The following is a 21,928-nucleotide window of genomic DNA, read 5'->3' on the forward strand; positions in this document are numbered from 1 at the left end:
GAGCGCAGAATGATTTGTGAATTTACGCTCAACACCGGTAGAATATGGTCGGTGTCAGTAAAATGTTGCCAGCAGCACAGTTACAGCCACCAACGCTCTGGATAACATGAAAACAGCTCTGCTATGGCAAATACAATAGTCAGTGAGGTGTTCTCTCATTTGTGTCTGGAAGTAGTTAGCTTGACTGCGGTTGTGAGGTCCGACCGCTCGGTTCAACCCCACTCCTCGGCCAGAGCGTCCAGTGTACGCTCTGAATTGACATCCTGACAACGCTTTGAATGTACGAACCGCCAGAGCGCACTCTGGAAATGCAGATACATTTTTACGGAAACACACTACTTTAAAAAAAAGTGGTTACTTCCGGTTCCGGTTTAGACGCCTGGGAAGCTAGCTAGCTACTTCGATACAGGTTTCAGTAAGATACTTAACGAATTAACGTATATGCCGACATTTTATGTTTGTATGTATTCAGAAATTATCTTTAAACAAAAATGCTAACGTGAGAGGAAAGTAGCTAGTTGACGTTAGCTTTGCTAGCTCAGCCACTGTCCGTTTCAAGTAAATGTAAACAGCAACGTTATGCTTTTAATAATTTCGATGACCTTTCCCAATAGCCTAATATTGAATCCATCTTCCCTAGATTGCTTCTTCAACCCATCATCTCTTCACTGGCAACTTTCTCAACAGAGATTAGATACGTTTACGTTCCAGCATGTCTCACAACTACTCCTACAGACGACCACCACCAGCTAAAGGTCTAAGACCCAGCTCTTTCGACTCTCCAGATCACCTGCACCCTGGAGACCACAGTCACAATGTTTACAGAACGTGCCAGGAGTCACCATCTCATTCCACAATACCATCCTACCCATACTCCTCATCCAGAGCCTCCGCTGCCACCGAGTCCCCTTACTCCTCCTCACTAAGCCGGTCAGAACCTTACTCTTCCTCACTAAACAGGTCAGACCAAACTCTCCTGAGCAGCTGTGGGCTCAAGCCCAAAGACATATCTCTACTAGCCGAGATGCCTGAGGATCTCATCACCGTGGAGAACCTACCACATCTGGTCCTGGAGATCAAGAAGAAGAGGGCGACACAGCAGTCATCATATCCAGCTATGATCTCTTACCCTCCTGCTGTCACATCTCGTCCCCCCTCTGCTACCCCGCCTCCAGGCTGTGTGTGGGAGCAGGGTGACCGGAGTCATTCTCAACCATTAGACATCCACCCCTCTCTTCCCCCTTCCCAACTTCTTCCCACCGAACAGGCTGAGCCCTGGCAACTACATCGGCACGGCAACTCGATGCAGTACACATGCTCTCGCCTAGAACCTGTACCTGTCCAAGTTGTGGACTACCACTATGGTAAAGAAACTCGCAGAAGTCACCAAACTCCTAGGTCCACTTACAACACGGCCCAAGGAGGAAGCAGCAACACCTGGAAACCCCCCAACTCGTCCCAACCAGCAGTAGATTACAGGTACCCACCAACTACAGACTACAGACCACGCCCAGACCAAGATGTCCCAGTTGTCACAATCAAGATGGCCAGCTCTGGCAACACTCCCACCAAGAAGTCTGCTCTTGACTTCCATGGAGAAATCCCTCAAACGTTTCCTCATACTTGCTCTCTCTGTGATATTACCGTGCTCTCTGAAAAGGTATGTAGCTTACTTCCTGTTATTTCTGAGTCTGCATTATCTGGACCTCAGGTAGGTTCATGTGTGTGAAAAGGTCCAAAGTGTATCAATCTTACGCCTATATGTTCCACTGATAATATACAGTTAATGCATAGGCTGTGTTTTAACATGCGTAGCAGTATCTTAAATATGAACAACGAGAGAAAAAATGTGATTTGCTTTTTGTTGCAGTTCTGGTTCACACACGCCAATGGAACTCAACATGCAGACGGACAGCTCACACTTCTTAAAATGTGAGTAATCACATATTCAAGTTGTTTTTCCAGTTTTCCACTCACCAGCATGACATTTCAAACTCGTACTGTCAGTATTGATATTGTAATAGGCCTAGCTTAAATCGATTAAGTTCCTAAATTGTCCAGCTTTTTATCATTCCATCTCTTCTTCTTGTGCCTGTGTTTTAGGTATCCTGAGTGGGATTGCCGGATGCAGACCACCAGAAAGTGAGTGCACATCTCTCCTTGTTTATACTACCGTTCACATCTCTCCTTGTTTACACTACCGTTCACATCTCTCCTTGTTTACACTACCGTTCACATCTCTCCTTGTTTACACTACCGTTCACATCTCTCCTTGTTTACACTACCGTTCACATCTCTCCTTGTTTACACTACCGTTCACATCTCTCCTTGTTTACACTACCGTTCACATCTCTCCTTGTTTACACTACCGTTCACATCTCTCCTTGTTTACACTACCGTTCACATCTCTCCCTGTTTACACTACCATTCATATCTCTCCTTGTTTACACTACCGTTCACATCTCCGCGTGTACAGAAGCAGGTTGTTACATTTACACACAGGTTGTTCCCCTAACAGGTTATTCCCCTAACAGGTTATTCCCCTAACAGGTTGTTCCCCTAACAGATTATTCCCCTAACAGGTTATTCCCCTAACAGGTTGTTCCCCTAACAGGTTATTCCCCTAACAGGTTATTCCCCTAACAGGTTATTCCCCTAACAGGTTATTCCCCTAACAGGTTATTCCCCTAACAGGTTATTCCCCTAACAGGTTGTTCCCCTAACAGGTTATTCCCCTAACAGGTTATTCCCCTAACAGGTTATTCCCCTAACAGGTTGTTCCCCTAACAGGTTATTCCCCTAACAGGTTATTCCCCTAACAGGTTATTCCCCTAACAGGTTATTCCCCTAACAGGTTATTCCCCTAACAGGTTATTCCCCTAACAGGTTGTTCCCCTAACAGGTTATTCCCCTAACAGGTTATTCCCCTAACAGGTTATTCCCCTAACAGGTTATTCCCCTAACAGGTTATTCCCCTAACAGCACAATAACTTGCATTAACAGAAACAGTTACAATCAATACAAAAATAAAAATCCTCCAATAAATGTTTAAAATGGGCGACAGGGGGACAAGAGTCTCAAGTTGAAGTTTAGTCTGCAGGCTATTCCATAGGCAAGGAGCGTAACAGGAAAAGGCAGGCATACCCAACTCTGTGGAAATCACATGGGCCTCAAGTATAATCCATGCTTGTGACCTGGTTTTAGTAATTCTAATGTTGATGAGTGATGATAAATAAGAAGGTAGTTTATTCAGAAGTGCTTTATAGACAAACACGAGAGCATGTTGTTTTCGTCTCATGGACAGCGAAGTCCATCCAACATTTTGATATAAAACACAGTGGTGAGTAATGTAAATTTTTTACCTTTATTTAACCAGGCAAGTCAGTTAAGAACACATTCTTATTTTCAATGACGGCCTAGGAACAGTGGGTTAACTGCCTGTTCAGGGGCAGAACGACAGATTTGTACCTTGTCAGCTCGGGGGTTTGAACTCGCAACCTTCCGGTTACTAGTCCAATGCTCTAACCACTAGGCTACGCTGCCGCCCCAGGCTACACCCCAGGCACTAGGCTACCGTAATAAACGTAAGTGCGCAAAGATAAGTAGCATCCAGCGGTTTAAGTGTTGATGCCGTAGCATGTAAATAATATCCCCATAATCGATAACAGACATAAAAGTAGCTTGCACAATTTGTCTTCTATTTGTAGAGGACAAACCTGTCCTGTTTCTATAGAGGAAGCCTAGCTTGATTTTTTTGTTGTTGTTGCCGTTTACAAAGTTCATCAACATGCATTTTAATAGGCTGTTTTATCATCCAATCATATCCCTAAGTATTTATATGCAGAGACCTGATTCATTCAAGAGCCATCTAAGCTCGTAAGTGCAAGTGTATTTTCAACCATCTTTTTGAATCTATTAAGAAATGTCCTTGTTATTTAAAGAAAAGCAAACAAAATGTCCATTAAAATAACATCAAATTGATCAGAAATACAGTGTAGACATTGTTAATGTTGTAAATGACTATTGTAGCTGAAAATGGCAGTTTATTTTTTATGGAATATCTACATAGGCCAGCAACCATCACTCTTGTGTTCCAATGGCACGTTGTGTTAGCTAATCCAAGTGTATCATTTTAAAAGGCTAATTGATCATTAGAAAAACATTTTGCAATTATGTTAGCATAGCTGAAAACTGTTGTGCTGATTTAAAGTTATGGACAGAGGAATCTAAGTTTGAGGTGTTCGGATCACAAAGAAGAACATTCGCAGAATGAGAAGCAAAAAAAATGAAAAGATGCTGGAGGAGTGCTTGACGCAATCTGTCAAGCATGGTGGAGGCAATGTGATGGTCTGGGGGTGCTTTGGTGGTGGTAAAGTGGGAGGTTTGTACAGGGTAAAAGGGATCTTGAAGAAGGAAGGCTATCACTCTATTTTGCAACGCCATTCCATACCCTGTGGACGGTGCTTAATTGAAGCCAATTTCCTCCTACAACAGGACAATGACCCAAAGCACATCTCCAAACTATGCAATAACTATTTAGGGAAGAAGCAGTCAGCTGGTATTCTGTCTATAATGGAGTGGCCAGAACAGTCACCGGATCTCAACCCTATTGAGTTGTTGTGAGAGCAGCTTGACCGTATGGTACGTAAGCAGTGACCATCAAGCCAATCCAACTTGTGGGAGGTGCTTCAGGAAGCATGGGGTGAAATCTCTTCAGATTACCTCAACAAATTGACAACTAGAATGCCAAAGTTCTGCAAGGCTGTAATTGCTGCAAATGGAGGATTCTTTGATGAAAGCAAAGTTTGAAGGACACAACTATTATTTCAATTAAAAATCATTATTTATAACCTTGTCAATGTCTTCACTATATTTCCTATTCATTTTGCAACTCATTTCATGTATGTTTTCATGGAAAGCAAGGTCATTTCTAAGTGACCCTTAAACTTTTGAACGGTGCTTTAGTATTCATGTAGAAAAGATCTTAACAACAGGCCTTTTTAATCCCTTCAGTGGTGACCACACAAAGAGACCGAACGTTGAAGAGAAGACTGGCGGACCTTCCCATAGGTTGATTAACTACATGGGTAAACTCACTGCATTAGTGTGCCTATTACGGTGCACTGGGAAATTATTCTGACTTGGACTTTTTCCACATGTTTTTACCTTACAGCTTTATTCTAAAATTGATGAGAGGGCGGGGGGGGGGGGCGATTTAATCCATTTACACACAATACCCCATAATGACAAAGCAAAAACTGTTTTTTTTATTTTTATGTTGCTAATTTATAATATATATATATTTTAAGTACATTTACATAAGTATTCAGACCCTTTTCTCAGTACTTTGTTGAAGCACCTTTGGCAACGATTACAGCCTCGAGTCTTCTTGGGTATGATTCTGTCAGGTTGGATGTGGAGCGACACTGCACGGCTATTTTCAGGTATCCTCTGAGATGTTCGATAGGGTTCAAGCCTGGGCTCTGGCTGGGCCACTCAAGGACATTCAGAGACTTATCTTGAAGCCACTCCTGTATTGTCTTGGCTGTGTGCTTAGGGTCATTGTCCTGTTGGAAGGGGAACCTTTGCCCCCAGTCTAAGGTCCTGAGCTCTCTGGAGCAGGTTTTCATCAAGGATCTCTGTGTACTTTGGTCCGTTCATATTTCCCTCGATCCTGACTAGTCTCCTAGTCCCTGCCGCTGAAAAACATCCCTAGAGCATGATGCTGCCACCACCATGCTTCACCGTACAGATGGTGCCAGGTTTCCTCCAGATGTGACACTTGGCATTCTTGGCACTTGGAACTCAACGAGTTCAATCTTGGTTTCATCAGACCAGAACATCTTGTTTCTCATGGTCTGAGAGTCCTTTAGGTGCCTTTAGGCAAACTCCAAGCAGGCCTTCTACTGAGGAGTGGCTTCCGTCTGGCCACTCTACCATAAAGGCCTGATTGGTGAAGTGCTGCAGAGATGGTGGTCCTTATGGAAGGTTCTCCCATCTCCACAGAGGAACTCTGATGCTCTGTCAGAATGACCATTGAATTCTTGGTCACCTCCCTGAACAAGGCCCTTCTCCCCCGATTGCTCAGTTTGGCCGGGCGACCAGCTCTAGGAAGAGTCTTGGTGGTTCCAAACTTCTTCCATTTAAGAATGATGGCCACTGTGTTCTTTGGGGACCTTCAATGCTGCAGAATGTTTTTGGTACCCTTCCCCAGATCTGTGCCTCGACACTATCCAATGCTCTGACATGCACTGTCAACTGTGGGACCATTATATAGACAGGTGTGTGCCTTTCCAAATCATGTCCAATCAATTGAATTTACCACAGGTGGACTCCAATCAAGTTGTAGAAACAGGATGATCAATGGAAACAGGATGCACCTGAGCTCCATTTCGAGTCTCAGGGCAAAGGGTCTGAATACTTATGTAAATAAGGTTTTTCTGTTTTTTATTTGTAACCTGTTTTCGCTTTGTCATTGTGGGGTATTGTGATGTCATTATGGGGTATTGTGATGTCATTATGGGGTATTGTGTGTAGATTGAGGATGTTTATTTAATCCATTTTAGAATAATGTGGGAAAAGGGGTCTGAATACTTGTGCTAGAGAGATTTACATGGTTATCAAAATGTCACGCCAGGGTAAGTAAGCCTACATGAAACACAGCCCTTATTTTAGGTGAAAATCGCCCATGGGAAATTTTGGTGGAAAAACAATTGGAACCATTTCCCGGTTTGCTTTTTAAAAATATATTTGACCTTTATTTAACCAGGCAAGTCAGTTAAGAACAAATTACTATTTTCAATGACGGCCTAGGAACAGTGGGTTAGTTAACTGCCTGTTCAGGGGCAGAACAACAGGTTTGTACCTTGTCAGCTCGGGGATTTGAACTTGCAACCTTTCGGTTACTAGTCCAACGCTCTAACCACTAGGCTACGCTGCTGCCCCCAAGGTTTTATGGGTATTATAACACCTTCCCTATGGGGCTTTATTGTGCATAGGCCAGTGACAAGATATCTGTTTAATCCATTTTAAATTCAGGCTGTAACACAATAAAATGTGGAAGAAGTCAAGGGGTGTGAATACTTTCTGAAGGCACCGTATATTTAGCAGACTCTTTTCATAAATTTTTCTTATTTTGAATTGAAACCCACAACTCTGGCATTGTTAGCGCCATACTCGACTAACTAATCCACACAGGACCATTTGCTGCGATTTATATGTACAATAATTTTTTAAAATTATTATTATTAGAACGTGCCATTAACTTAGCTTTTCTATTGTCCTGTAGGTAAACCGTCAAGTAGCAGCTCTAGAGAAAGCATAGACCCTAAGACAAAGGTTAGTACGGTATTGTTGTTCTTCCTGCTGTTCTGGTGAATTACATTTTTAATAAAAAATGTAAAACGTTTTCACAATGTCTGTTTACTTGCCTTTTTGTTTTCCAGGGGAGTGGCAAAGTGGTTTGTGCCAAATTTACCGCCCGGTGTCTCAACGAAGATGTTTTGAAGGACCTGATTAATCCGTTTGGGGAAGTTGTGAAAATCATCATGTTCCCTGCTTTGGTAAGAAAACTAGTAGCCTATTCATCCTGCCATCTATAGATAGAAATAGCTAATATATGTGTTTTCAATTCCTATGAAATAGGCATTGACTGAATTACAATAATACAGATACTTATAGTGATTAAAAGGAATGTTGAAAGGATAGAAATAGAACCGCCACCCATCATGGCCTCATTGACCAATAGGGATATTCATGCTAGTAGTGATGTTTTTATGGTTCTTGTAAACGCTGCATTCTCAGGCTTTTGTGGAGATGGGCTCAACTGACCAGGCCGCCGATATTGTGACATACTACCTCAGTAACCCAGTGATGGTGAAAGAAGGACAAGTCACCTTCTCTGTCTCTTCAACATTTAATTTCCTGCAGGTACATTTTTACAAGATAAATTAATTGGCATATCATTATAGTTAAGTTTGTTTAAAAGGGATTTTCTCTAAAACAACCACACACACACACACAGAATATTATTCAATGAGTTAAATAAATCAATTTCCGTCCGTATAGAGTTCCCGGGTGTTGAGTTTTTCCCCGGTGCCTCCTGGTAAAGAGTCATCCGCGTGGAAGAGACAGTTACTGGCTGCAGCTAAAAGATTTGGACCTGTGGAGCACTCTCTATTCTTACCTACGCAGGTATTAAACTGCATTTCGCTTTGATTATTTTATTTTTGTTGGTCTGTGTTATAGTCTATTATTTGCTTACAGTGTTCTGTCCTTTGGTAGGCATTTGTGGAAATGACAAATCCACTGGATGCACAGAAGCTGGTTGGACACCATACGTCCAAACACCTGAAAATAGATGAGATTCATATTAAAGTGGCTTTCTCGTCAGAGTATAATACACTTCCGTAAGTTGATGCGCCCCCCTCGTTGTGCCATTACCTTTTGTTTTCATTGATTATGGCTTCTGAGTTCAGACTGTCAGACACTGTCACCATTATAACCATTGTTATTGAAGGAGAAATAGTTCATTTAGACTCTGTAAAAGCCAGAAACGTGGGAATAAAAGTGTTATCTGTGAACTTTCTTTCCATCCCATCATGCAGGACCATATCTGACAGGAAGTCTTCAGTCAGGAATTCTTCAGTCAGGAAGTCTTCAGACAGGAAGTCTTCAGACAGGAAGTCTTCAGACAGGAGCAGGAAGTCTGAAGATAGATCTAAGAGAAAGAGAAGCCCAAGCCCCAGAAGGCGGAACCTCAGCCCCAGGAGAGATTCCCCAACCACCTCAAAGAGGAGGAGGAGTAGAGAGAGGGATAGCGACCGTCACAAAGAACGAGTGAAATCAAACAGTGGGGGTAAAGGCAGTCCAAGGTCCCTCAGCAAACAGATCTCCAGCCGGAACTCCAGAAGCCCTCGCTCACATACTAAAGAGAGGGTCTCCAGTGAGAAGAAGACCCCAGGTTCTGGTAAAACAGACCCCAAGAAGAACAAGGTATCTCCCACTTCCACTCGCTCACAACCTCCCACCAAGGATAAGACCCCATCCCTGTCCTCCAATGTGATGGAGAAGTCTGAAGAGGCTGTCGTCACGACTGACCAGAGCAAGAAAAAAACGGAGACTCAGGAGGATGGAGCCACGGAGGCCTGTGATATGGACAGTGACATCGAGGGGATGGCCGTGTATGGGGAGGATGGGGAGGAGAACTCTGACATGGGAGAGGAGGAAGAGGAAGAGGGACAAGTAGGGGAGAAAGAGGGAGAGGTAGGGGAGGCAGAGGTAGTGGAGGGAGAGGTGGGGGTAGAGGAGGAAGAGGGAGAGGAGGAAGAGGGAGAGGAGGAAGAGGGAGAGGAGGAAGAGGGAGAGGAGGAAGAGGGAGAGGAGGAAGAGAGTGAGGAGGAGGGAGAGTTAGGGGAGACACAGGAAGAGGGGCAAGTAGGGGAGGAAGAGGAGGAAAAGGTAGGGGAGGAAGAAGAGGGAGAGAAACAGCAGGAGAGTGCTGAGGACTTGATCCAACGGGGGGAAAAGAGAGATGGTGAAGACCAGAAAGCAGATGCTTCATATGTTGATGAGGTAAAGTTCATGCTCTGTCAGGTCTTTAATATGTAGCTCATCTATACATGATCTGTCAGGTCTTTAATATGTAGCTCATCTATACATGATCTGTCAGGTCTTTAACATGTAGCTCATCTATACATGATCTGTCAGGTCTTTAACATGTAGCTCATCTATACATGATCTGTCAGGTCTTTAATATGTAGCTCATCTATACATGATCTGTCAGGTCTTTAACATGTAGCTCATCTATACATGATCTGTCAGGTCTTTAACATGTAGCTCATCTATACATGATCTGTTAGGTCTTTAACATGTAGCTCATCTATACATGATCTGTCAGGTCTTTAACATGTTGTTCAGCTATTTAATAAGTCAAATAACATAGTTACAATTTGTAAAGTACAAGGTGTCATGTTTAATACGTGTTGTGTGTTTCAGTAAATCCTTATGTTTAGATGTTTGTTCCCTTCATTGTCGCACAGGAGGAGCATGATTTCCCAGAGGGCCATGAGAACCATATCACTTTGGGTGCCCTAAAGCAGGATTCATCAGCTGATGACCAAGGTGATTACTACTCAACACCTAGCTACTGGACCACAGATTACATTCAAACTTCAGCACTTTCAAAGAAAGAGTTAGATTGCTATGAAGGTCATTAATTGTATGTTTATCTTACATTGCAGATAACCAGTCAATAGATGAGCCCAAAAGCAGGTCCAAGAGAAAGGTGAGCAAATGGTCTTTAAAAAAAATATATTGTTATTGATGTGTTCTGTGAGTCAGTTAGAATGTGTTTATTGAACCTTGTGATATAAGCCTGGGTTTAAAGCAAAAGGTCAGTCTAGCACCATATATTATCTGGGTTAAGTTAACGATTGTCAATAAGGTTGTCATAACCACACGTGTGTAAAATATATTTATTTCAGCCCTCAAGATGTGATCAGACAACTGGTAGAGTGATCTACGTCAAAAACCTTCCCAGAGGCTTCTATACAGATAGTGACTTCCTGAAGATTGTTAAAGGCTTCGGGAGAGTGCATCGCTATTACCTCCATGGCAATGGTGAAGAAGTATGTTTCTCACAGAAGGAATTCTAAAATGGAGTCGATCCTAATGATGTACTACAAGTCTGATCACATTTGTTGTTTCAGTAACCCTGGTCTCTCTCTCCTCTCCTCATCAATCTCTCAGGGCTTCATTGAGATGGAGAGGTCTTCTGATGTGACAAAGGCTTTAAGAGAGCTGCGTTATGATGGCTGTAAATTATACGGCCAGAGGGTGATCGTCCTGCGGTCTCAGAAATACAAAAGACTAACAACAGGGTTGGTGTCTGCTCTGCTAAACAGACGTATAACACACTCTGTCCCATCCCGTGTGGGAGCCATTGATAATTGATGTTTCTTTGTCTCTTCTGATAGAAAATATCCCGTCTGATCATATTTTATGTACAGTGAATTCTGCCTATCTGTCTTAAAGGTAAATGTTTCTAAACTTATAGTTCTGGACTAAAAAGGAATGATCTTATTTTGTCAGGTGGAAACCTGAATCAGACTATGATTCTAAAAGTGATCGGAAGAAAGATCACAGGAATAGTAGAAGCAGCAGCAGGATAAGGAGATGGATCAGCAGTCACTCAAAGTCAGCAGCTAAGGACAAGGAGACGAAAGAGGAGGACGAGGAGACGAAAGAGGAGGACGAGGAGACGAAAGAGGAGGACGAGGAGACGAAAGAGGAGACGAAAGAGGAGGACGAGGAGACGAAAGAGGACGAGGAGACGAAAGAGGAGGACGAGGAGACGAAAGAGGAGGACGAGGAGACGAAAGAGGAGGACGAGGAGACGAAAGAGGAGGACGAGGAGACGAAAGAGGAGGACGAGGAGACGAAAGAGGAGGACGAGGAGACGAAAGAGGAGGACGAGGAGGACGAGGAGACGAAAGAGGAGGACGAGGATTCGAAAGAGGAGGACGAGGAGACGGCACGACAAGTACACTCCGAACAGCGTAGTAAACAATCGTCTGATCCAGCCAAACACTTTCACGTGGACAGAGGAGCGTCTAAATTGAATACTGACAAATTATCCAACAGTGAAGACCAAAACAATGCCCCTGTCTCTGCTGCTGAGGATGAGAAGCGGGCCTGTAGCACCGAGGACAATGTAGAAACCAAGATGGAGGATAATGTGGAAAGAGGACAAGATTACGTGAACACTGGTATGGAGTCATCATTCCAGCCCAACAACCCAGTGGGTAAGTGTTTTGATGTGATTTATAGCCTCACTGCATTCTCATGGTAGCCTGGTCCCAGATCTATCGCTCCTTTTATAGCCTGGTCCCAGATCTATCGCTCCTTTTATAGCCTGGTCCCAGATCTATCGCTCCTTTTATAGCCTGGTCCCAGATCTATCGCTCCTTTTATAGCCTGGTCCCAGATCTATCGCTCCTTTTATAGCCTGGTCCCAGATCTATCGCTCCTTTTATAGCCTGGTCCCAGATCTATCGCTCCTTTTATAGCCTGGTCCCAGATCTATCGCTCCTTTTATAGCCTGGTCCCAGATCTATCGCTCCTTTTATAGCCTGGTCCCAGATCTATCGCTCCTTTTATAGCCTGGTCCCAGATCTATCGCTCCTTTTATAGCCTGGTCCCAGATCTATCGCTCCTTTATAGCCTGGTCCCAGATCTATCGCTCCTTTTATAGCCTGGTCCCAGATCTATCGCTCCTTTTATAGCCTGGTCCCAGATCTATCGCTCCTTTATAGCCTGGTCCCAGATCTATCGCTCCTTTTATAGCCTGGTCCCAGATCTATCGCTCCTTTTATAGCCTGGTCCCAGATCTATCGCTCCTTTTATAGCCTGGTCCCAGATCTATCGCTCCTTTTATAGCCTGGTCCCAGATCTATCGCTCCTTTTATAGCCTGGTCCCAGATCTATCGCTCCTTTTATAGCCTGGTCCCAGATCTATCGCTCCTTTTATAGCCTGGTCCCAGATCTATCGCTCCTTTTATAGCCTGGTCCCAGATCTGTTGTCTCCTGCTATAGCCTGGTCCCAGATCTATCGCTCCTTTTATAGCCTGGTCCCAGATCTATCGCTCCTTTTATAGCCTGGTCCCAGATCTGTTGTCTCCTGCTATAGCCTGGTCCCAGATCTATCGCTCCTTTTATAGCCTGGTCCCAGATCTATCGCTCCTTTTATAGCCTGGTCCCAGATCTATCGCTCCTTTTATAGCCTGGTCCCAGATCTGTTGTCTCCTGCTATAGCCTGGTCCCAGATATTTTGTCTCCTTCTATAGCCTGGTCCCAGATCTATTGGCTCCTTCTATAGCCTGGTCCCAGATCTATTGTCTCCTTCTATAGCCAGGTCCCAGATCTGTTGTCTCCTTCTATAGCCTGGTCTCAGATCTGATGTCTCCTGCTATAGCCTGGTCTGTTTGTGCTCTTGTCAACTCCATGGCATGACAATCCCATAAACAGTTGGCAAGAGTGTAGAAACCAACAGGCACCCTGGCTACTGTCTTGGCCCCCTTTCAAGAATAATTACTAAATGACCTTTTTTTGACTTGTCTGGGCCACTTTCATCACTGAAACAACTTTTATTTGTTTGCTTTAAAAACACTACCAAGTGCAACAATTAACCCGTAGTAAGAAGCATTGTCTTTATGTTTTCTAACAAATGTTTGTGTTTTTTACAGGAAGGGAATTCATTACTCCTGTCATGGGCTATTTCTGCAACCTGTGTCAAGTAGTCTATGTCAATGAGGACGAAGCAAAGAACCAACACTGCAGCAGCCTCTGTCACTATCTGAAGTTTATGGTAAGTCACCAGAATCCTGTTGAAACTCATCAGAATCATCTCACTTTTGAGGCGGCAAGTAGCCTAGTGGTTATAGCGTTGGGTCAGTAACCGAAAGGTTACTGGATCGAATCCCCCGACTTGACAAGGAAAAAATGGTTATAGCGTTGGGCCAGTAACCGAAAGGTTGCTGGATCGAATCCCCCGAGTTGACAAGGTAAAAATCTGTCACTCTACCCGGTAGACTGTCATTGTAAATAAGAATTTGTTCTTAACTGACTTGTCTGGTTAAATAAATAAATAAAAACTTAGAGTTTTCTATGCATCTTTACCATAAGCATAGAAACAATGGTTTGCTCACTGCTCTTTACCATATAATGTAAATCACAGGTGATTTGGGTTTGAAAAAAGTAAAGATCATTGCGGGTATTCTTTACATTATTCAACCACCATTTCTGTGCAGTTATTTGCTGTGTACGTTACATGTTTACCTGGACGGTTACTGAGCTGTATGACTTGTTATCTCACAGGAACATTCAGCTAAAGACACAGCCTCTAGCTAAAAGATGTCCATCTCTGGAGGAAGTTGACAAGATGACAGTTTTAGACCCAATTTAACAGGAAGTGTTACAAGCACTTCTGGAGGAGTGTGAAGAATTTGGGATTTTGCCATGTCTTAACGCTCAGAAGAAAGCCACAGGTTTTACCTAATCCACAAGAGGCTCTTTGTGAAACTTATCCTAGAACAATAAATGGGATTGCAGATTATGTTAATCTGTATTGGTTTATATGAACAAATGTACAGCACCTACCTATATATATTGTTATGTTTGTGTTGTAACAGCTCAGATCTACTTCCGGTAACTTGGTTTGTTTGTCCTATGCTTGGAATTAAAGCTATTAGAAAACCCTATCTCGTTTGTTTTCAAGATGAGTTGAAATAGAATTTCATTCTAAAATATTATGTTAATTAACATGCATTCATTTTTTGCATTTTTGTAATTTTAACATAATTCAAGCACGATAACATCACCACCTATACTGTACAAAAATATGAATGCAACATGCAACAATTTTACTGAGTTACAGTTCATATAAGGAAATCAGAAGATTTAAATCAATTAATTTGGCTCTAATTTATGGATTTCACATGACTGGGAAAGTGGTGCAGTCATGGGAGGGCATAGGCCAACCCACTTGGGAACCAAGTCCACCCATTGTGGACCAAGGCCCAACCAATCAGAATTGGTTTTACCCCACAAAAGGGCTATATTACAGACGGAAATGCTTCTCCGTTTCATCAGGTGGCTGGTCTGGGTGTGGCTTTCGTACTTTCTTGTGGTCTGCGGTTGTGAGGCTGGTTGGACGTACTGACAAATTCTCTAAGATGACAGAGGCGGCTTATGGTAGAGAAATTATCATTCAGTTATTCATGTAATAAGGAATTCTCCTTGACCACACCCACAAATGGGGGGGGGGGGGGAACAAACATTCTTTCCTTTTGACCCCCAGTGTAAAAGAGCCAACTTTGTAGTCGATTTGTTGTTATAAAGAAATCACAAAACATGCCGAAAACCTGCTGTGTTATTCAACGTACATGTAACCAGGTCAAACATCCTGACCTTATGGTTTGCAATGCTCCCACTTTGGGAAATAGGCTACCACAGTAGCTATGTGTGTGGAAAACATTTCATCACAGAAAATCCATGTAACCTTGTTTAGTTTAGTCAGTTTGTAACTCTACTTACTACTTATAGTTGTGTAGTTAAATTATTTGTGTTAGCTTAATGTTCTAGTTGCTAGCTAGCGTTCACTCATGTGGCCGCTTAGCACCCTCATGAAAAGGGCATTTAAAAAAAAAAAAAGTTTTTATTTAACCCTTATTTCCTAACATGAGGGAGCCCTACAATAGTATGTTTTTCTGAGTAACGAGAACGCACGGGAGCAGGCAACGCTGACAAGTAATCTTTAGATATGTTGTACTTTTCTTTAAATATAGTTTAGCAATTGACTAAAACAAACAAGACAACAAGAAAATGCGTCTTTTGAAAAAGGTCGAGTTTGTGCTGTGAGGCAATGGGGGTAACCACAGGTTGTTTTCCTTTACAGACGGCCTGGGCCGTGACATGCTATGTAATATAAAGCAACCAGATTTCTGAAATGAAAAACGGGGACGTCTGGTCGCCCTAATGTAATACCAACTGGGACTATGGCGCTGCCATGCTAAAACATGCTTTTGGGCACTAGAGTACTCTATAATCTGTGCTAGAGGCCTCTATAATCTGTGCTAGGGGCCTCTAATATGTGCTAGAGGCCTCTAATATGTGCTAGAGGCCTCTATAATATGTGCTAGAGGCCTCTATAAAATGTGCTAGAGGCCTCTTATAATCTGTGCTAGAGGCCTCTATAATCTGTGCTAGAGGCCTTTTATAATCTGTGCTAGAGGCCTCTATAAAATGTGCTAGAGGCCTCTATAAAATGTGCTAGAGGCCTCTTATAATCTGTGCTAGAGGCCTCTAATCTGTGCTAGAGGCCTCTATAATCTGTGCTAGAGGCCTCTCATAATCTGTGCTAGGGGCCTCTATGTAGCTCTATGGTAAAACAAACATGGCAGTGTCTGGTAAGTGGGAAATAGTTTTCATAAATGTGTAGACAAGTTGAGAAATGTAAATGTCTATAGTTGTTGTTAATCGTATGTCATAATATGATTTTGGATATTTTTTTTGAGATTTCAAGATAATTGACTGGAGTAGGCTACTGTAAGCACGGGAGAAGTAACGTTATCTACTAGCTAGCTACTAGCTAGCTATGCTATCTAGCTAACGTTAGCTAGCGTTGGACAGCAGCAGCAATGTTGACAAAGATGTTTCTATCTGTGATGTTGATGTTCAAGCAAGTGTGCCAGTCAAGACATTTTGGAAAAACATCACTGTAAGCCTGTAGATAATTTATATGAAATGGGATGATTTATAAAAAAATAATTGTTTAACTGCTGATTTTGTCTCATTCTTGCAGGAAAACATCCAATTGTATACTTTTGTTTTTGTTGTAATGTAGAATCTGCATTTAATAGCTATCTAACGTTAATGCCAGCTATGTGTTTAGATAGCTTCTGTAGCAGTTAACCTTCGTGTGCACACCAAAATGGCAATATTATCCTTATAGGGGCTCCCGTGTGGCGCAGCGGTCCAAGACACAGCATCTCAGTGCTAGAGGCTTCATTACAGACCCTGGTTCGATTCCAGGATGTATCACAACCGGCCGTGATTGGGAGTCCCATAGGGCGGCGCAAAATTGGCCCAGCGTCGTTAGGGTTTGGCCGGGGAAGCGCCATTGTAAATAAGAATATGTTCTTAACTGACTTGCCTAGTTAAATAAATATGTCTTTATTTAACCAGGTAGGCCAGTTGAGAACAAGTTATCATTTACAACTGCGACCTGACCAAGATAAAGCAAAGCAGTGCAACAAAAACAACAACACAGAGAAAATAAAAATAATTACAATGTAGCATTAATACTGGAGTGATAGATGTGCAGGTGATGATGTGCAAGTAGAGATACTGGGGTGCAAGAGGGTAAGTAATAATTTGGGGATGAGGTAGTTGGGTGTGCTATTTACAGATTGGCTGTGTACAGGTACAGTGATCGAGCTGCTCTGACAGCTGATGCGTAAAGTTAGAGAGGGAGATATAAGACTTTTTGCCATTCTTGCAATTCGCACTACACCTGACCGGAGCCCTATGCTTCCTGGTCAAAAGTAGTGCACTATAGGGAATAGGGTAACAATTTGGGACACAATATTAGAGATGTCAAAGCCAAGGTTCCTTCCCTGTGGTTGTCCTCATGAGAGCCAGTTTCATCATAGAGCTTGATGGTTTTTGCGACAGCACTTGTAGTGATGTAATTTTTGTTGTTGTTAAAGAACACAAAAAATCTCAGATTCCGTGTGGCCTTTGAATAGTGTTAGTTTAAACAGTGTGTACACCTCAAACGTTTGCACCTTGTTCTACTGATTTCAACGTGATATAGATAGAAGTTATAAAAACAACATTCATTGCATTACATTTGCCGCATTGTCGACCCACTGGAATCAAAATACTTCAAAATGTAGCTAGGTGTCTTCTATAAGTTATCCACTAACCGGTGATGTACATATTATTCCATGTGGGATTTGAGTTGTTAGTTTTAACAGGACGTGCAACCTCGTCTCCCGCGTCGAGCTATTGATTTCAACCTGATAATTGATACGAGTGATTGACAAAACCGTGTTGCGTTTCTCTTTCTGTTGATGACCCCCGTATCAAAATGCAACATTCCAAAATGTAGCTGACTGTCTTCTGCAGATTGTTCTCTAACCAGTGACGTAAAATGATCTCCTGCTTCCGTGTGGTTTTTGAGTTGTGGTAGTTCCCCCCCCCCCCCCCCCCCCACTAATCGATATGAGTGCCCCCCCCCCCCCACTAATCGATATGTGTGCCCCTCCCCCCACTAATCGATATGAGTGCCCCCCCCACTAATCGATATGAGTGCCCCCCCCCCACTAATCGATACGAGTGCCCCCCCCACTAATCGATACGAGTGCCCCCCCCCCACTAATCGATACGAGTGCCCCCCCCACTAATCGATATGAGTGCCCCCCCACTAATCGATATGAGTGCCCCCCCCCACTAATCGATACGAGTGCCCCCCACACTAATCGATACGAGTGCCTCCCCCCCACTAATCGATATGAGTGCCCCCCCACTAATCGATACGAGTGCCTCCCCCCACTAATCGATACGAGTGCCCCCCCCCACTAATCGATATGAGTGCCCCCCCACTAATCGATACGAGTGCCCCCCCCCCCCCCACTAATCGATACGAGTGCCTCCCCCCACTAATCGATATGAGTGCCCCCCCCACTAATCGATACGAGTGCCCCCCCCACTAATCGATACGAGTGCCCCCCCCCCACTAATCGATACGAGTGCCCCCCCCCACTAATCGATACGAGTTCCCCCCCCACTAATCGATACGAGTGCCCCCCCCCACTAATCGATACGAGTGCCCCCCCCACTAATCGATATGAGTGCCCCCCCCACTAATCGATATGAGTGCCCCCCCCCACTAATCGATACGAGTGCCTCCCCCCACACTAATCGATACGAGTGCCTCCCCCCCACTAATCGATATGAGTGCCCCCCCACTAATCGATACGAGTGCCTCCCCCCACTAATCGATACGAGTGCCTCCCCCCACTAATCGATACGAGTGCCTCCCCCCACTAATCGATACGAGTGCCCCCCCCCCACTAATCGATATGAGTGCCCCCCCACTAATCGATACGAGTGCCCCCCCCCCCCACTAATCGATACTAGTGCCTCCCCCCACTAATCGATATGAGTGCCCCCCCCACTAATCGATATGAGTGCCTCCCCCCATTAATCGATATGAGTGCCCCCCCCACTAATCGATACGAGTGCCCCCCCCCCCACTAATCGATACGAGTGCCCCCCCCACTAATCGATACGAGTTCCCCCCCCACTAATCGATACGAGTGCCCCCCCCCACTAATCGATATGAGTGCCCCCCCCCCACTAATCGATATGAGTGCCCCCCCACTAATCGATACGAGTGCCCCCCCACTAATCGATACGAGTGCCCCCCCACTAATCGATACGAGTGCCCCCCCACTAATCGATACGAGTGCCTCCCCCCACTAATCGATGCGAGTGCCCCCCCCCCACTAATCGATACGAGTGCCCCCCCACTAATCGATATGAGTGCCCCCCCACTAATCGATACGAGTGCCTCCCCCCACTAATCGATACGAGTGCCCCCCCCCACTAATCGATATGAGTGCCCCCCCACTAATCGATACGAGTGCCCCCCCCACTAATCGATACGAGTGCCCCCCACTAATCGATACGAGTGCCTCCCCCCACTAATCGATATGAGTGCCCCCCCCCCACTAATCGATACGAGTGCCTCCCCCCACTAATCGATACGAGTGCCTCCCCCCACTAATCGATATGAGTGCCCCCCCCCACTAATCGATACGAGTGCCTCCCCCCCACTAATCGATATGAGTGCCCCCCCCCCCACAAATCGATATGAGTGCCCCCCCCACTAATCGATACGAGTGCCCCCCCCCCCACTAATCGATACGAGTGCCCCCCCCACTAATCGATACGAGTGCCCCCCCCCCCCACTAATCGATACGAGTGCCCCCCCCCCCCCCACTAATCGATACGAGTGCCCCCCCCCCCCCCCACTAATCGATACGAGTGATTTATCGTCAAAACAGCAGGGTTTTTGGTGCGTGTGCAATTTATTACTATTGTTGCACATTTGTGTAATAGGTTTTCAATTGAGTTTTAGGAATATAAATTTAACCTTCATAATTAATTTCCAATGGTATTGGACTTAATTAGGTAAAAACTGCTGAATGAGTCAAAAAATGTGCTGTGATTGATTTATGACGAAACAGGCTACCAGAAATCACCAAAACGGCTTTGCCCTGCCTACTCATGTCATAGACCCATGGGTATATCATCGGGCTACCATTTGCAAGTCTTAGATATGACCTTAACGACACATCTCAGTTGTCCTCCACACCACTGCAGGTCCTGTTCTACCTCAACGGCTGGTATTTTGTTGCCTGCTTCCTTGCTGAGGGTCTGATGTTTGTTTACAAAGGTTTGTAGTCTACTCAAATGACCACACGAGACATAAACTAATGTTTAATCAATCACTCACTGCCTGATGTTTTTGCAAACCCAGTGTCAGGCTGAAAGCAAAACTATTGATTTCTAAGTATGCCTTTGTATTTCCATCCACCAGCTAGTCTCACGTTGGACGTTGGGCTACTACTTGTTTTCCTTGGTCCTGGAGTCCCTCTGAATATTTTGCGGTTTGTGTTTTGTTAAGCTGTATTCTGGGCTACCAGTATGCCTCTGCATCATCACATGATGTAGAATGATGGGATGGGGCTGGGGATGGGGCTGGGGATGGGGCTGGGGATGGGGATGGGATGGGATGGGATGGTTTGTGTTTTGTTAAGCTGTATTCTGGGCTACCAGTATGCCTCTGCATCATCACATGATGTAGAATGATGGGATGGGGCTGGGGATGGGGCTGGGGATGGGGATGGGATGGGATGGTTTGTGTTTTGTTAAGCTGTATTCTGGGCTACCAGTATGCTTCTGCATCATCACATGGTGTAGAATGATGGGATGGGGATGGGGCTGGGGTGGGATGGGATGGTTTGTGTTTTGTTAAGCTGTATTCTGGGCTACCAGTATGCCTCTGCATCATCACATGGTGTAGAATGATGGGCTGGGGATGGGGATGGGGCTGGGATGGGGCTGGGGTTGAGGCTGGGGATGGGGCTGGGGATGGGGCTGGGGATGGGGATGGGGCTGGGATGGAGATGGGGCTGGGGCTGGGGATGGGGCTGGGGATGGGAGGGGATGGTTTGTGTTTTGTTAAACTGTATTCTGGGCTACCAGTATGCCTCTGCATCATCACATGATGTAGAATGATACATGTGTTCATGAAAATAAGAGTCTTCACATTATGTAGCCTACATTGTGCTTATCATTTCTAATATTTATGGCCTTTATGGCATCTGTTAGTTCTATTTGGCACCTACTGTAGTCCTATGCTATTTGTCCTTCCTTTTTCCGTCCACACTTGTTCCAGGTTGGAAGGGGAACTTAACAGAGCGTTCTATGGCCATTTAAGTGAGTGTGCTGATCCTGGTGCCGTGCACAGTGCTGTCTGTGTACTACCTGACGCTGCAGACCTTCGTCCTGCGCCTGGAGTTCATCCTTAATGCTGTGTTACTCTGCTTCTACAGTCTGGAGATGCTGCTGGGAATCATGTCCATATCTGCTTTCTCCAGGTAGGAGGAACATCTCATGGCATAGCCTGGGTACCAGTCTCTTTCTCCAGGTAGGAGGAACATCTCATGGCATAGCCTGGGTACCAGTGTCTTTCTCCAGTAGGAGAAACATCACATGACATAGCCTGGGTACCAGTGTCTTTCTCCAGGTAGGAGGAACATCTCATGACATAGCCTGGCTACCAGTCTCTTTCTCCAGTAGGAGAAACACCGACATGACATAGCCTGGGTACCAGTGTCTTTCTGCTCTCTTGACAACTACTTATGGAATTTACATTTAAAGGGTTGACAAGAGAGAAGAAACAAACTGGCCCCCAGGCTAGGCATGACATGTTTCTCCTACTGGAGAAACAAACTGGCCCCCAGGCTAGGCATGACATGCTCTTCTACTGGAGAAACAAACTGGCCCCCAGGCTAGGCATGACGTGCTCTTCTTTCTGGACTGGGGAGATTCCTTGGTTTTAGGCCTCATCAATGGTTGATTATTGATTCATTAACATATTATGCTTTGCACTTAAACTGTGGCCTTGCATAACGTTTCACTGTAAATCCTATATCAGTGATGCTGGATGTGGCCTTGCATAACGTTTCACTGTAAATCCTATATCAGTGATGCTGGATGTGGCCTTGCATAACGTTTCACTGTAAATCCTATATCAGTGATGCTGGATGTGGCCTTGCATAACGTTTCACTGTAA

General features: G+C 44.5%; 1 protein-coding gene and 1 pseudogene across 2 annotated transcripts; both read left to right on the top strand.

The window, feature by feature from the left end:
* The first annotated feature begins 307 nt into the window (after window positions 1-307).
* LOC109878045 (matrin-3) lies at window positions 308-16,339 on the top strand. 2 transcript variants are annotated; one of them, XM_031789588.1, is made up of 18 exons: window positions 308-409; window positions 641-1,660; window positions 1,871-1,932; window positions 2,104-2,142; window positions 5,014-5,087; window positions 7,289-7,338; window positions 7,446-7,562; window positions 7,804-7,929; window positions 8,068-8,193; window positions 8,284-8,408; window positions 8,607-9,573; window positions 10,041-10,122; window positions 10,242-10,285; window positions 10,485-10,628; window positions 10,750-10,880; window positions 11,092-11,804; window positions 13,245-13,366; window positions 13,876-16,339. In XM_031789588.1, the coding sequence occupies exons 2-18, from the start codon at window positions 713-715 to the stop codon at window positions 13,906-13,908; spliced, it is 3,903 nt and encodes a 1,300-aa protein (XP_031645448.1). In that variant the 5' UTR covers window positions 308-409; window positions 641-712; the 3' UTR covers window positions 13,909-16,339. The 2 variants fall into 2 exon arrangements, with proteins under 2 accessions (XP_031645448.1, XP_020325865.2); XM_020470276.2 differs by having other exon boundaries at window positions 341-415.
* Window positions 15,422-21,234, top strand: LOC109878046 (transmembrane protein 216-like; annotated as a pseudogene).
* The last annotated feature ends 694 nt before the right edge of the window (window positions 21,235-21,928 follow it).

This window comes from Oncorhynchus kisutch, linkage group LG15 (assembly GCF_002021735.2).
Source record: "Oncorhynchus kisutch isolate 150728-3 linkage group LG15, Okis_V2, whole genome shotgun sequence".
NCBI lineage: Eukaryota > Metazoa > Chordata > Actinopteri > Salmoniformes > Salmonidae > Oncorhynchus > Oncorhynchus kisutch.